This window comes from Balaenoptera ricei, chromosome 19 (genome assembly GCF_028023285.1).
Source record: "Balaenoptera ricei isolate mBalRic1 chromosome 19, mBalRic1.hap2, whole genome shotgun sequence".
In the NCBI taxonomy this organism is placed as follows: Eukaryota; Metazoa; Chordata; class Mammalia; order Artiodactyla; family Balaenopteridae; genus Balaenoptera; species Balaenoptera ricei.
In genome coordinates this window covers 14,546,169-14,562,939 of record NC_082657.1, presented here as the reverse complement: position 1 = coordinate 14,562,939, position 16,771 = coordinate 14,546,169, and the positions used below count along the sequence as shown (strand labels likewise).

At 51.3% G+C, this 16,771-nt stretch overlaps 1 protein-coding gene across 4 annotated transcripts in view; it reads left to right on the top strand.

Moving 5' to 3' along the window:
* Positions 1–16,771, top strand: part of SIPA1L3 (signal induced proliferation associated 1 like 3) — a 238,270-nt gene that overhangs the window by 152,397 nt on the left and 69,102 nt on the right. For all 4 annotated transcript variants that reach the window (XM_059905575.1, XM_059905574.1, XM_059905572.1 and 1 more), the window contains 5 exons: positions 2,302–2,490; positions 3,840–4,014; positions 5,871–5,974; positions 8,776–8,933; positions 14,736–15,312. In XM_059905575.1, the coding sequence (XP_059761558.1) occupies positions 2,302–2,490; positions 3,840–4,014; positions 5,871–5,974; positions 8,776–8,933; positions 14,736–15,312 (1,203 nt within the window). The remainder of the gene's footprint in view (positions 1–2,301; positions 2,491–3,839; positions 4,015–5,870; positions 5,975–8,775; positions 8,934–14,735; positions 15,313–16,771) is intronic.

Sequence of the window (16,771 nt, the reverse complement as noted above, 5' to 3'; positions counted from 1 at the left end):
GCCTCTTGGCCAGGTCCTGTTTGGCAGGGTTAGGCTGTATGCTTAGAGGCAGTGTCATGACACGTCATTTTTGCCATCTCTTGCATCTGTTGACTTGGGGTGACCGTGTTTTTCCAGTTAACGCTGATCCTCCCTCGTCTTTAACCCGTAGCCCCAAGTGTATTTTGGGCGCTGACAGCAATCCCCTTGGGGGAGGATTTTTTCCCCTGTCCTGCTGCAGACTAGGGAGTCTTCTTGCTGTGGTGCAAGAGCTGCTGTGCCTCACCCAGAGCACAGCATAGCCTGGCGGCCAGCAGCACAGCGTAGATGGAAGCCTGAGCTAGTGATAGTGACGACGGGAAGCAGCAGGGGCTCTCAGACGGGGCTGGCGGCGTGTAAATTGGTACAACCACTTGGAAAACGATTTGGCAGTTCAGTAAAATTGAAGATTAACATGCCTGGTGACTCAGCAATTTGTCTCCTAGGTATAAACCCAGACGAAAATGTGTTCATGTGCACTAGGAGGTGCTTCCGTGAGTGTTCCTAACAGCACTGTTCACAGTTGTCAAACGCTGGAAGCAGTTTCCGTGCTCATCAGCAGTAGGGTGGATTAAATCCATTGTGGTAAAAACGTCAGCCTCTTACTGCAACGTGGTCGTATCTCACATCCATAGCATTGAGAGAAAGAAGCCAGATAGAAAAGAACACAAACGACATGAAGCTCAGAAGCAGGCAGAAATAAATTATGGTGTGAAAAGTCAGGGTAGGGTTACCATTAGGGAGGTGGGAAGGGGCACGAAAGAGTTTCCGGAGGCTTGTAATGTATTTCTTGGTCTGGGTGGTGATACCTAGGTATTCACTCTGTGATAATTCCTTGAGCTGTACTTATATGTGTTGTATACTTTTCTGTATATGGATTATATGTCACAGTTAGAAAAAAATTTCAAAGAGAAAAATCATGAGCTTTGGAGACGTCAGACCTGGTTTGGAATCCTGGTTCAGCCACTTAGCTGTGGTGACCTTGGCTAAGGCACCTAGCCTCTTAGAGCTTCAGTTTTCTTATCTGTAAAATGGAGATAGTAAAATCTCCCCTGAACAGACCTATACCTAGATAACTGCTGTCATTCCTGGAATACAGTGCAGTGAACTGTGCCTTCATAAATGTGACTCATTATTAAGATGTATCTGTTAGAAATTGCTTTGTCTGCAAAGTAACAGAAAACATGACTATAGCTAAAACAAATACGGGGTTATTTTAATTATCTAACAGAAGTCTGGGAGTAGGAAGTGGCAGGAAATGACTTCTGTGTGATTTTTTTTGTTGTTGTTTCTTTACTTATGATCGCAAGATGGCTTCCACAGCTCCAAACATCTTATCCTTATACCAGTGTCCTTAGAAAAAATGGGCAGGTGGAAAGGGGCTTTCCTTTTACCAGGGAAGAAAATCTGCCCTAGATGTCCTCCCCAAGCTGAATTCCATCCCATCTCATTGCCTGGAACTAGTCATGTAGCCAACTATAGGAAAAACTTGGAAAGCAGCACCTGCGAAAGGGGAATGAGATGGCCATGATTGGCTTGACTCAAGGTTTTCAACCCTGGCTGCACATCAGAATCACCTGAGTAATATTAAAAGAGACAGAGAGAGAGAGAGAGTGAGTGTGTGTGTGTAAGTATACAAATATACAAATATGTAAGTGTGTGTATACATACATACGTGCGTGTATACATACACGTCTGGGCCCCACCACAGACCAGCCAAATCAGAACCATTGGTGGTGATTTTATCAGGAAACCAGGTTGAAAACCAGTGTCACAATTCAAGATCCAAGATGGTACTAGTGTCCAGGGCAGGCAGGTGTTTTACATAAGAGCTTATGGTAATAAGTGTACACATAATATTATTGTGATAATGACAGTAAGAGTGTTTGTTTGAGTGTCTACATCATGGAGCTTGTTTTATTCATTATACCTCTTATTACCTGACATAATCCATCTCCTCACCCGCACGTCAGCTCCAGGAAGACAGGAGTCTTTCTTTTTTCATCATTCGTTGAACAAATGAAGGATGTTCCATCCACTGTCTCATTTAGTTCTCCCAACAGTCCTTGGAAGCTGAGGCTCACAGATAGGCTGTCTCTTGGTCAAGATCACACAGCCAGGAGGCAGCAAGTTCAAGTTGGTCCAGACCTAGTGCTTTCTGGCCCAAGAGCCCAGGCTACTAACCATCCCACATGTCGCTTTGAGAACCGGACACCCTCATGGGCTCTCATCCCTTCCCGAGTCCTGAGAGCCTCCTAACCTTCCCTCCTCTCCCTCGAGCAGCTCACCACCCTGCGTGGCTCCATCCTGGAGGACGCCACACCCACAGCCATGAAGCATGGGACAGGGCGGGGACTGCCCCTGAAGGACGCCCTGGAGTATGTCATCCCCGAGCTCAACATCCACTGCCTGCGGCTGGCTCTCAACACTCCCAAGGTGACGGAGCAGCTGCTGAAGCTCGACGAGCAAGGGGTGAGCCGGGAGCCAGGGAGGGGGATGGGGGGGCACTGGGGCAGCAGCCTGCAGCCCCACTCCCGGTACCTCCTTCTGTCTTGGTCACTTGTTTTTTTCTCTGAAGAACAGAAACCCACTCAGGTTAGTTCCAGTAAAAGGAAAGGTCTCTTATCAAATTCTAGGGGTGCCAAGAGCCTGAATGTGACTGGGTCTTAGGAGGGAAATAGTCTAGGAACAAAACAGCCACCAGGTTCCCGTGTGTGTGTGTGTGTGTGTGTGTGTGCACGGGAGCATGTGCGTGCTCCCTCTCCCTCACTGCACACTGCCTCCCTCTGCTTCTCTGGCCCTCCCACAGCTCACAGAATTACTGTTAGGATTATAGGCACACACAGGCCCCAGCTAGCTGGCTCTCAGTCCCAGGAGAGCCTCTGACTGGCCCACACTTAGGTCACATGACTGTCGATGGTCCAATCACCAGTGAACAGAGGAATCAGGGATACATAAAACAAACATGGAGGACTTCCCTGGTGGCACAATGATAAGAATCTGCCTGCCAACGCAGGGGACACGGGTTCGAGCCCTGGTCCGGGAGGATCCCACATGCCGCGGAGCAACTAAGCCCGTGCACCACAACTACTGAGCCTGCGCTCTAGAGCCCGTGAGCCACAACTACTGAGCCTGCGCTCTAGAGCCCGTGAGCCACAACTACTGAGCCCACGTGCCACAACTACTGAGCCTGTGAGCCACAACTACTGAGCCCGCGAGCCACAACTACTGAAGCCCACGTGCCTAGAACCTGTGCTCTGCAGCGAGAGAAGCCACCACAATGAGAAGCCCGCGCACCGCAACAAAGAGTAGCCCCCGCTTGCCACAACTAGGGAAAACCCGCGCGCAGCAGCAAAGACCCAACGCACCAAAAATAAATAAATAAAATTAATTAATTAATTAAGTAAAAAAAACAACAACATGGTTATCAAGGGCTCACCCCCTAAAAAACAATGTCGACTAGACTGAGTCCTCCAGAATTTCCTTTTGCAGAACCTTAGCCAGGGCCAGTCCACCTACTGTGGGAAGCCCGCCAAGGTCTTTCCCTTGAGAAAATGGTGTCGCCAGCCGCCCTCCGCGCTCATGTAGAAAGCACGAGAATGGCGGCACCAGCACCTTGTTGTGCCTCTCTGGAATGGCAGGGTGGCAGAGGGACAACTGGGACGTGCCCCCATGCCTTTTTTCTTCTTTGTCTGTGGCACTGAATTCCTGTGTGACCCCGGCAGCTCCCCGGGCTCTGCGCCCGAGAGAGCCTGCTTTGTTCCATGCCCCCCTCCATCTCTGCCTGGCCTGCCTCCCTGACGCCACTCTCGCCTCTGCAGCTCTGCCGGAAACACAAAGTGGGCATCCTCTACTGCAAGGCCGGCCAGAGCTCGGAGGAGGAGATGTACAACAACGAGGAGGCCGGGCCGGCCTTTGAGGAGTTCCTCTCCCTCATCGGAGAGAAGGTCTGCCTGAAGGGCTTCACCAAGTACGCCGCCCAGCTGGACGTCAAGAGTAAGTGGCAGCGGCGGGTGGCCTTGCGGGGGGAGCAGGGTGAGTCCCAACCGCACACTCATCCCGTGAGCTAAGGTCCAAAGGCCTGGTGATACCCAGGTGAGGACTCCGGGCAGCGGGAGCTCGAGGACTCCGTTGGTGGGAGTGCGGGCAGTGCAGCCACTCTGGACAGCAGTACCTCATATTCTAGTAAAGTCTGAAGACTCACTTGCCCTGTGGGTCAGCCCTTGCGCTCCTAGACACGTCCGCTGAGATCCTGTGCACATGTGCGCTGGGAGACGTCCTGAGGGGTCATAGCCACAGACACCTGCGTGGTGCCCAGTGTGCACAAGGCCCCCGGGGAATACAGTGCTCCTGGCCAGTGTCCCCATCTAACAGGCAGGGCTGCCCTGGCCTCACAGCCACCTGGAGGTCACCTGGCTCTGGCACTGGCCAACCAAGGCTTCGGTGACCTCACCTGTCACAGCTTCTCCCCTATAATGGAAGCCCACAAGGATAGGGATTCCTCGGTCTGTTTTACTGCTGCTTCCCCTGCACCTACAGTTAAATAAAGCTAGTGGACCTCAGTGCTCAAAAAGGCCAAGGAGTAGGCTTCCAGGGTGAGTGTGGCACCGTGGAGTTACTTGCAGTGCGGTTTGTGGGTTCACTCACACATCCAGCAAAAACAACCTCCTGGCTGTCCTCCCTGGGCAGGAAGGAGCAGTTCAAGATGATACGAGCAAATATGGGGAACCCAACCTCATGTGGGCGCTGGGCCTCAAGAACATGGCACGTGACCCGAGAGGGATGAGTTGGAATAAAATAGGCAAAGAGGGAGCAGGAAGTGCGTTCCAGGGAGAAAGAACAGCACGTGCAAAAGCCCTGAGGTCTAAAGGCTGTTGTTCAGGGAATTAATGTGAAGGAGGAAGTGAGGGAGGCCGGCGGGGGCCTCACCATGCAGGACCTTTAGGGCTAAAGATTAGGGATTTGGGTCTGTTTCCTATGAGAATTTTGAAACTCATAAGAGGCAGCATTGAATACTGTTAAGGAAACACTCTGGAGTCAGACAGCCTGAGTTCCGGTCCAGACGCCACCACTCACTGAAGCGTGTGTGACCTTGGGCAAGTCACTCCCTCCCTGTGCCTCAGTTTCCCCCATGGAGCCCCTAATCAGGTGTTTCTCCGTGGTCATAACGCCCTCCCATTAGAGATGAACAGTATTCTGACTCTTATGATTATCATTTCCTTCTTTTCTTCATAGTTTTGCCATCTTCATATGCATCTCTAAATAATATAATTCGTTTTGCCTGTTTGACAACATAATGTGAATGGAATCATACAGTTTGTGCTCCTTTGTGTCTGGCCATTGTATTCGTGGGATTTGCCCATGTGGTGGCTGTGACTCATTTCTTTTCACGGCCGTGTACTTTTCCACAGTATGAACTGTTTATCTATTCCTTGGACTAACATTTGGAGGATACTTGTACCCATATTCCGGGGCATCTGTGTACAATTTCTCTAGGCTGTGATCCTAGGAGGTGAAGTGCTGGGTCATCAATTAAGCCTATCTTCAGGTTCAGTCGATCTTACTAAAGAGTTTTCCAAAGGGGTTGTACCAATTTACACACCTGACCAGCCACACAGAGGCTTCCAGTTGCTCCACATCCCCACCAACCCTTGGCACTGTCAGACTCTTCAATGTTTACCAGCCTGGTGGGTGCTTAATGTACGGTTTCCTTTTTATCTTAAATTTACTGAATTTTAAAGGGTGGAGTTAAGTGAAAACATCGAGTTAAAAACTAACACAGATGGCATGTGGGATATGGCAGGAGCCCAGGGGTTTTGGAGACGTGGTGCTAACTGGTGTTTCTGTTTCAGCTGACTCCACGGGAACCCACTCCCTCTACACGACGTACCAGGACTATGAGATCATGTTCCACGTCTCCACTCTGCTCCCTTATACCCCCAACAACAGGCAGCAGGTCAGTGGGGTCCAGGGTGGGGGCCCCAAGTGACTTCCGGTGGGTGCACAGCTGAACCCACGGCACTCTCCCTCCCCACAGCTGGTTAGCTGGCTGCCTGCCCGGCACTGTCTCCCCTGGCACCATCCTGTGCAGCACGTGGAGGCCTTTGGCCCTGGAGACCCTCTGCATCACGGTCTCATCACCTGGGGGTTGGAGACTAGGTCAGGTGTCATTCACTGTCAGTTTTTTTCTAACGGTTTCCTTGGCCATTCTGCTACCCCAACTCCCCTCAAGAGTCTCTTGAGTCATCAGGGATCCTGTGGGAAAAAAAAGAAAGTGAATCAGTCAACATTATTTTGACTGCAAGTGACAGAAGCACAAATCAAACTGGCAAAAGCAAAAAATGGGATTTACTGGGTTAGGTAATTCTCAAGTACTGGGAGAGGGCTGGCTTTAGGTATGGCTGGATCTAGGAGCTCAAACAGTGTTAGGAATTCTTTGCATTTCTCGCCTCTGCTTTTCTTCGTAGCGGCCTTATTCACAGATCTTCCCAAGTAGTGCAGAGTCGCCCCCCAGCCGCCCTCGCCTTAACATCCCACCAGCTTTGCTACCACGGGAGAAAGAGAGCTGTGTCTTGCAGAAGTCCCAGAAATGTTTCAGGAATGAATCTTCATTGGACCACTCACTTGCCAGGCCCAGGGCAGGGATGGAATGGGCTGATTGGCCAAGCCTGAAGGACATGCCCACCCGTAGAGAGGGCGAGTGAGGTCAGCTCAGCTTGAAACGTTGACAGAGATCAGGGAGGTGCTTTCCCAAGCGGGATGGACACGGCTGCCAGAAGGAGGAGGAGGAGGAGGTGCTGGGTGGGTACAACAGCTGACGCCCGCCGCCAGGGGCCTCCTCTCCTGGACACGCCATGCATGCTCAGTCCGGGAGCAGTTTCTAATGAACAGAAACCCCACAGACCTATGGTTTAGCGTATGTATTTTTTTCCATTGGTGCAGGTGATGTTGTAGATTTCACTGGCCGAAAATGGTCAGATATCGGTGATTTCAGAAGGTTCACCTAATAGCAGCTGTAAGAGCATTGCTGTCATTAGGCCTGGGTTGGAGTTCTTTCTCTGCCACTTCCTAGCTGTGTAATCTCACCTCCCTGAGCCTCAGATCCCTCCTCTGTAAAATGGGCGGAATGGTAGCACCCATGTCTCGGGGTCATTGGGAAAGGACCCTGCACTCACGCGTGAAACTGGGGCTCGAGTCAGGGCCCAACAAGGGAGGCTCACAGGAAGCAGACAGAAACCTACTCCTGGACGTCTGGGAGGCATGGTGAGGAAAGCTTGGGTTGTGGAGTCAAGCAGAAGTGGGTTCAAATCCTGGCTGTTTCCCTCCATGACTGTGTGACTTAGGGCAAGACGTTTAACCCCCGGGAACCTAGCTTTTCTCATCGGTAAAAGGAGGCAGGATGAGTTAATGCCTCACAGCCTTGTTGTAAAGATGAAACGAGGACTTCCCTGGTGGCACGGTGGTTAAGAATCCGCCTGCCAATGCAGGAGACACGGGTTCGATCCCTGGTCCGGGAAGATCCCACATGCTGCGGAGCAACTAAGCCCGTGCACCGCAACTACTTAGCCTGTGCTCTAGAGCCCGTAAGCCACAACTACTGAGCCCGCACACCCTAGAGCCCGCATGCAGCAAAGAAGACCCAGTGCAGCCCCAAAATAAATAAATAAATTTTTTTAAAAAAAGATGAAACAAGGTTGCAGCTTTCAGATGTGGATGTAAAATGCCTAGTACAGGGCCGGCCACAGTAATGGGTGCTTTATCTAGCAATTTAATTTAATCCAGTGTAAAACACACATAAAGAGCTAACAGTTTAACAGTGTGAGTTGTGCCACTCAGTGTGACTGGATTTCACACCGCGGGCCGCCTCATGTAGAGCTACATGTGTCTCCCATCTGCGGACCTCACGTGGCCAATGGGAATTCCTAACAGTTACATGAAGACTAAACTTGTACAAATAAGAACAATGTAATTTCAGCAAACAAGTAAAATGCTGTGAGTACATGATCGCCTACAAAGATGACAGAGTTTTTCTCAGAGACCGTGACAGGCGGGGGAGAAAGGACAGGGTTCCTGTGGGCTGGTCTGAAGCCGCTGCCCAAACCTTCTCAACTCAGGTGTCCGGGGAAGGGGGGGCAGCAGGGATGGGCCCTGCCAGCGGTCTCGGGTCTGACTCTGCCATCGTCTGTGAGCATGGCCTTGAGCAAGTCGAAAGCCGCCAGCCCATGCTCTTCTCCAAGAGATGTTTCTTGAGCAGCTGCTGTGTGCCAGGCTCTGCTCTAGGCACTGAGGATACAGCAGTGGGCAGCGAACAAAGCAGACAAAACCCTTGTTCTCATGGAGCTGACACTGTAGTGGGAAAAGACAGACAAGAAACAAAAGGAAGAGGGGAAGCCGCTGTACGCTAGGTGTCAACGAGTGTTAAGTAATAAAGGCAGAAAAGCAGAGGGGGTGACATCATGGATAAGACAGTCAGCGAAGGCCTCGTGGGAGGGTGACATTTCAGCCAAGACCTGAAGGAGGGAGAGCGGGAGCGAGCCATGTGGGCATCTGGGGGAAGAATGTTCCAGGCAGCGGGAAGACACAGGGCAGGGGCCTTGAGGAGGAAATGTCTCTGGAGTGTTTGAGGGGCAACAGGAGGCCAGTGTGGCTGGAGCAGAGTGAGCGAGGGGGGCACTGAAGGAGCCGGCAGAGAGGTGACGGGGCGGATCGTGAGCCTTGAGCCGACCATGACATTTTCCTCTCCCCGCCGTTTACCAGCTACTAAGGAAGAGGCACATAGGAAACGACATCGTGACGATCATCTTCCAGGAGCCTGGGGCGCTGCCTTTCACCCCCAAGAACATCCGCTCCCACTTCCAGCATGTCTTCATCATCGTCCGGGTCCACAAGCCCTGCACTGACAGCGTCTGCTACAGGTATGCGCCCGCGCCCCGCCCCGCCCCTGCGTGCACCGGAGACCACCAAAGCTGGTTTCCAGCATCCGGGCAGCGCGGCAGAGAGAGAGAGGGGACAGCTGGCCCAGGTGGGCTGCCTCCTGCGTTTCTTGTTTGTGCTTCAGCAGGGGAGTGCTGTTCACACCTTCCCACACCCTCTGAGAGAGTGATTCTTAACCAGAAAAGGGGCATGTCACCCCAGTTTCGATAAGCAAACCATGAGGGATTTGTATTTGCCTAGAATCTTTTGGTTGCAAGGGACAGAAAACCCACCTCAAAAAGGCAGTTATATACGTTGGTTCTCATAAATGACACGTTCAGGCCTAGCCGCATGTGCTCTACTTCCCTGTCTGTTGCTTCGTTTGCTGGCAGCTCCAAGCTTAACATCTTCCCAGCTGCAAATCCAGCAAAAAGAGAGCTTTCCTTCCCCAGGAAAAGAAGCCCCAGGATTGAGGCTCATTGACCTGCTTGGGGTCACGTGCCCATCCTAGAGTAAGACCACCAGCTGTGCCTGGGCACAGGGCGCATGGGCTGAGAGTCACAGGAAAATCGGAATATGGAAGGATGGAGACAGGGCAGGCAGGGGCCCCCATCGGGAGGCAGAGCTGAGGGTTCTCTTAGTTCGCAGATCAAGAAGTGACACAAGCCTCAGACCCATTCAGCGTCCTCCCCAAGCACCAGTTCTCACCCGGGGGCGTGGCCGGCCCCCAAAGGACAAATGGAAAGCTCTCTGGCCTCTCACCTCTGACCCCCAACCACCCAGTTGCCTGTCACAGAGGCAACTACTATTAGCTATTTCTCATGTATCCTGATACCTTCGGGCCATACAAGCAAATGCTTACAAATATTCCTTTTCCACCTTTTTAACACACACGGTACCATATCCCACACACTGTTCTGCATCCTGTATTTCTTCGCTCAGCAGCCTTTGAGAACTTTGCACACCAGTCCGCAAAGTGCCTCTTCCTTCTTCATGACTGCGTATTAGTCCATCACGTGGATGCCTGAGAATCTCCCCCCATCCCTTATCGATGGACGTTTGGGTTGTTTCCTGTCGCCTGCTGTTACACTCCCCCCTGCAGTGCATAACCTAGTTTTGTGGGGGGGGGGGTTTGTTTTTGTGTTTTGGCCGTGCTGTGCTGCTTGTGGGATCTTAGTTCCCTGACCAGGGATTGAACCCGGGCCCTCAGCAGTGAAAGCACTGAGTCCTAACCACTGGACTGTCAGGGAAGTCCCCAGAACCTAGTTTAGACTGTCATTGCACACGCGTCCAAGTACACAGCTGGAATAGATAAAGTCCCAAGCATGGAGTTACTGGGCCAAAGGGTACGTGCGTAGGTACACTGGGTGGTCTCAGTGGAATTGCCAGAATCTCCCAGTTTCTTCTTGGCCAAATGTGTGAGAGAAGGGAGGTGGATTCCAATATGCAGGACATGCTGCTTGACCACCAGGCTGGATATGTTGCCCAGTGGCCGCTGGGAGCCAGTACACCGCATGGCAGGGCCTTCACAAGGCACAGGCCCAGGCCTGCAGCCCCCCCTCCCTTACCCCCACCCATTTGTTCCCGGGACAGAGCAGCAGCTACGAGGGCCTGCACCTCCAGGCTCCATGTGGGCCTGAGGTTACTTAGATGCTGTCGATGTTCCTCAGCAGCTCAAATGTAGCCCTGGTGAGCAAAGATGGAGTTGTTCTCGAGCTCATACACACGTACACACAGACACAGAAGGAGACAGCCCTCCTGTAGCACATCAGAAGCAGGGGGCTGCTGGGTGGGCCCTTCTCCCCTTTCTCCTAACTGTGAGCTCCCCTCTCCTACCTGGGTTATCGCAGGAGCCTGCGGCTGACCTCCTGCCTTTCCAGGCCGGCCTTCACATGGTTTCCAGAACGATCTCTTTTTTTCTGACGCACAAAGCTTTCTTGTTTTTTTTGCAATTTAATTTAAAATATTTTTATTATGCAACATTTTAAACGTTCTGAAAAGTACAGAGGATAACATAACAGATACCCATGTGCCTACCACCAAATCTAACAGATGTTAACATTTTGCCATATTTGCTTCAGCTCTCCCTTTATTTCTGAAGAAAGAAAATGTTAGAGATACAACCAAAGCTGCCCCTCCCGCAACCCCTTTCCTCCCCTCCTCTCCTTCCCCACACGCAGCTGCTCTCTGGACAGACCTTCCCCTGTCCCCCACTCCCGCCGGTGTCCCCAAACACGTTTCTGTCTCAGCACTCATCACCCTGTAGGAACAAACTGTCGATGTGACTCTTGCCTCCCTCGAGGGTAACCCCACGTCATACTCACCTTCATACATCTATGCTGGCCCGGCGCTCGCCATGTAGAGGACCCCAAAGACGCCTTTGCCAACTAGACACATGCCTGGCCCAAACATTGTAGGCCCTGAGAAGATAGTTGTTGAATAAGTAATTGTGAGTGTTCTAGAAATACTGAGCTACAGCTACAGGTGACCTGGTGGTCACACCGTCTCCTGGCTGCATAAGGAGGTGCCGCCCTTTCCCGCTCGCTTCAAGTGCGTACTTTCTGCATAGCACACCAGCATCCCTGCAGCCTGTGGGCTGGGGAAACCCCATCCCTCCTGCTGGGGAAGTGAGGGACCAGCTGTTCTGATTGTCCAGAAACCTTCAGCAGCTTGCAGTTTCATAATTCTTAAAATCATGAATCAGGACTATGGGAAGAGCCCAAATCTGTCACTCTAAGCAGCCACGTCCTGAGTGAAAAAGCTGCAGAGCCATTCACATCTGTAAAGCACAGTCTGAACACGGCTTTAATTAGAGTAGAGACTGGCAAGGTTGTCTTATCCATCCCCCTGCCTGGAGGCAAGGCCACGCCCACAGAAGAAAAGCTGCCTGGTTTGTGTGGCCTTTGAAGAACCTCTCCACCGGGAAATGCCTTTTTCTGTCCAACCTACACATTGGTAGGAATCTGTTTCTTCTTGGTCTGTCTGTTCAAGTTTAAATCATTACTTTAATCAGTATTGAACACCTGTGCCGGCTCTGGGGCATCAGCTGAGCCCAGGTGGGTGGCACCTGCCCACACACATTCCCAGGATGTAGAGAAGGTTTCACTGGCCAGTGAACCGTGGAGGTGGAGAGCAAGGGGTCTGGCCTGACCCACCCGGGTCTGCAGTAGCTCCCTCCATGGTCTCCTGCACATTCTCTGGTCCCGTCCATCCCTTTCTTCATGGGGCAGCCACGGTGATCCTTGCAGATTGTCAACCTGGCACCTGCATTCATCAGGGACCCGCAAGAAGCAGGTGCCCCCCACGCTGGGTTTTAACTGAGGGATTAATGAACAGACTAATAGGTGTGGGTATGTTAAGGGAACCAATACAGGAAAGTGAGACATCCAGGGACAGCAACAGCAGGGAGCCATTACCCCACCCCCAGGGGTGAGGTCAGAGGGGATGGGAGAAGTTTCTGGAAACTAGGGAGAACTATGGCTTTGGGAGAGGGGCTGTGCAGCAGAAGCTGTGGCTGTTGAGTAAAGGGCCCAGGACCACAGCCACTGCCACCATCCGAGCCCAGCAGGGAGGCAGTGAAGAGAAATAAATACTCCACCCTCTCTCCTCTCCCCTTCCTGTAGCCTGGCCAGGGGAACCCAGTGAAGGTCGCACAGCCTGTAGAAACCCACCTTCCAGGGCAGGAAATGGTAGAGACTGCGTCTGGGGGCACAGGCGGTGAATAGCCAGCCCAGATGGTAGAATGGTTGCTTGTTTCGAGATGAAAAGCGCTAACTCACCATCAAGGCACGGCCTAGCCTGGTCCCTGGTGACCTCATCGGCCTTCCACCCTTCACTGCCTGGGCTCTGGGCACCCCGGCCTCACCTCGCCCTGCGCGTGCTCTTTCCTGTCGGGCCTTGTTCCTCCCATGCCCACTGCCTGCACGGCCCTCCCCTCAGCTCTTCCTCTGTCTCCTACTCAGCTGCAGATCCCAGCGTAATTTCTCTTCCTCACAGCGGCCCTCCCAGAACACTAAATCCCCAGGGCCCAAGAGGGGGGGGGCGTCCCAGAAGCGCTGGTCAAACAAATGCATGAATGTCACCCTGTCCCCTTGTCAAGTTGAGTGGGGGCTTGGGAGTCGAAACCTGAACAAGCCTTTCATTGTGGTTGGGTTTCACAAAACAGGTTTTAATCAAGAATCTCATTATTTTAAAAATTGTCTTACGGTATGAAATCTCTCCCAACACCGTAATCACAAGCTGACATTTTTATAGAAGGTGAATGCAGTACTCTCTAAGAGAAACCTCGTTTTCAGCACCTCATACTGTTTTTTAATCGTCATTATGTAAACAGCATAACTCATGGTGTCTCTGGAGCCCCTTTAAATGTCTTTCCGTGAGAGTTGTCTTCCCCTGCCCCCTGGGTGTTCACTCTGGCAGGTGCTATAGCCTTCCTGCCTGATACTAGAAATCGTCGAACTTGTAGCCACTGAGTCTTGATTTGGTCATTAGACTGTCACAAACAAGGTTCATCAAATCTAAACTTGACTTATCAGCAAATCTCCTGCCTCCCAGCTCAGGATTGCCTCTGCCTGGGGACCTCGGTGGCTTGGGAGCCTGCTTCCCTCTCCTCTGTTTCTCCGCCTTGCACTTCCCCTCCCCCAGGCCTGCTCACTGCCAGTTTCTGACCTGTCCAGGGTTGGAGCACAAGGAGAAAACGGGAGACAGGGAAGTGTCACTGGGGCTCTGGTCACAGCTGGCTGCGTGCTCTCTGGGCTCTGCGGGGGCTCCCTGCCCACCTTCTAGATCTCCCAGGCAGGAGCAGACCCAAGTCTCCTCCCAAATATAAGGGTCACCTAGGACGGCCCCTATTCATGGGGCCACTTTCTCCAAAGATTTTCCTCCCAATGAGATCCTCCCTCTCTAATTTGCATAGTGGGTGAGAAGGTTATTTGGGGGAAGAGGTTTTAGATCATTTCCTTTTTACTTTCTCACTCAGTTGCCATCTGATTTCTATCATAATAGCATCTCAGTCAAAACTGAAGTAGGAAGAGCCCCATCCTAACTTCCCTGTACAATGAATTTTCAGAACAACCCTTGCAGAGATGCTTTACAAAGTGTGTTAGTCTTACACAAGTGTCTGAAAGAAGTAAATCACAGAATGTTCCATATCAGTCAGGTGTTCCTACAATAATGCTGCTTAACAAACCACCCTGAAGCTCAGTGGCTCACAAACGTTATCATTTCTTCTTGGCTTACACATCTGCAGGTCAGCTGAGGTCTGGCTGGCCCCGGCTGCAGGTCTGCTCCAGGTGTCCTCATCCTCCTGGACCAGTAGACCCCGGGACATGTTCACCTCATGGCGAGGGCAGGTGCATAGGAGGCAAGCCTGGCCCGCACACACATTTGTGCCTTTGCTCAAAAGCCATTGGCCAAATCAAGTCACATGACCAGGCTCAGGATCAATGGGGTGGGGATGTACCTGCCCACAAAGGTAGAGAGAGAGGGGTGAATTTTTGCCAAACTGTAATTTACCGCAAGCTTGTATGTATGTAAAACAAGATTAACTTAACTTGAACAATACTAGGAAAATTATCCTTTGAATATCAGTGGATGTTCTAACATCTGTTGTATAGGAAGTAAAAATGCATGCATGTGCCCTAAGACTTTCTCCAGTTTCCAGTCTAGTTGGCTGGCAACTTACTAGTTAGACGTAGACTTCCGTTCTTAGAAAGGAAACTCCTCCTTCTGGTCATGTATTGTTTTTCTAAAGGAACTCTCAAGTGCCTATCTTTCTACCATCTAAATAATTTCTCCCTCCTCAGTATGGCTGTGACCCGATCCAAAGACGCTCCTCCTTTCGGACCCCCCATCCCCAGTGGAACCACATTCCGCAAATCTGATGTCTTCAGAGACTTCTTGCTGGCCAAGGTGATTAATGCTGAGAATGCCGCGCACAAGTCCGACAAGTTCCACACCATGGCCACCAGGACCCGCCAGGAGTACCTCAAGGACCTGGCTGAAAACTGTGTCTCCAACACACCCATTGACTCCACCGGCAAGTTCAACCTCATCTCCCTGACCTCCAAGAAGAAGGAGAAGACAAAAGCCCGGGCAGGCGCTGAGCAGCACAGCGCCGGGGCCATCGCCTGGAGGGTGGCGGCTGAGGACTTCGCCCAGGGGGTAGAAATCGACTGCATTTTGGGAATTTCCAACGAGTTTGTGGTGCTCCTGGATCTACGCACCAAGGAGGTGGTGTTCAACTGCTACTGCGGGGATGTCATCGGCTGGACCCCAGACTCCTCGACGCTCAAAATCTTCTACGGGCGAGGGGACCACATCTTCCTAAAGGCCTCTGAGGGTTCTGTGGAGGACATAAGGGAAATTGTCCAGAGGCTGAAGGTAAGGGAGAGAGCTTCTCAAGGGTGCAGCAGTTCTGTGGTCTGGCAGAGGCCTTAGGAACCACTAAAATGCCTCCCTGAGCCCAGTCAGTTAGGCCAGGACACTCATCGGTCCCAAGAGAATCAGAATTGTCACTTACACACCAGGGGTCTAGTGGGTCCCACAGCCTGGGTTCTTTCTGGGGAAGGTGTCCGAGGCTCTCCGTGCCATCACCTTGGGAGGACAAAAGGCATATTTACTCACTCAAGATGTTGATAGGAAAGATAAGTTTAAACTCATGTTAAAAATGTAAGGATACTTTCCAGAAGAATTAAAACAGAATGAAAGGCTTCCAGACCATTAAAATATAGGACAGAAACAGGATGTTGTGGTGGGGAGTATACAAAAGCATAATAAAAGAAACAAAACAAACAGAAAATTATATGGCAGGAATAATTCCACATCAGTAATCACAATAAACGTGAGTGGTTTAACATCTCCTGTTAAAAAACAAAGACTCACAGTCTGGATAAAAATCTTAACCCTAAGCTCTCAGTAGCTCAGGCTCGGACTGTTGCCAAACCAAGGATAGCAGATTGGTTTCAAGTCAGATGACAGCTTAGTTGGTAATGGCTGTTTGAAGCATTGGGCTAAGAAGTACTAAGGCCACATCTGAGCCCTGTGTGAAGGAATGCTGTGGTCGGTGATTGGCTCTCAGTGGGTTTAGCAGAATGGCATCTCATGCGTGGAATAGAGATGGCAGTGTATCACGGGAGTTAACAACACAGGTTCTTGAATCGGAAGGCCTGGCTTCAACTCCCGGCACTGCCACTTACCAGCTGTGTAACCTCACCCTGTTACTTAACCGCTGGGTGACTCAGTTTCCCCATCTGAAAAATGGGAACAGTAATCATCCTACATCATGTAAAAGTTTTAAGGATTGGCTGAGTTATGTGGCCCAGGCAAGCTGGCCTGACTTGGGAGGCCGTGACCTCCAGAGGCCACTGTGACAGCTGGCTGTCCTCACCCTTCTAGGCCTTTGCACTTGCTCTTTGAGTTCAGTTGGATTGGTAAAGCCCTGCTCTCAGCTTCCCTGACTCCAAAATTCATGCCCCGCCTTAGACTACCACAGTAGCTTGTGTGTAGATTTCCCATTAGGATGGGAGGTCCGTGAATGAGGGCCTCTGACTGTTTTGCTCACTTGCTTATCTCATATGCACAGATCAGAGCTGGCACATAGTAGGTGGTCAGTAAATGCTGATCAGTTGGTTAGTTGAATGAAATGACTGAACCCTGACTCTGTGCTAATGAGCCATTTACGTGCATGACCTCACAGTTCTTCACCCACCCCGTGGAATGTAGGCACTGTTTTTATCCCCACTTGACAGATGAGAAATGCAAGGTTCAGAGAGGTATAGATACTCACAGAAGGTCATACAGTAGGTGGCAGACTGGGATCTGAATCCAGATTTTTCTGACT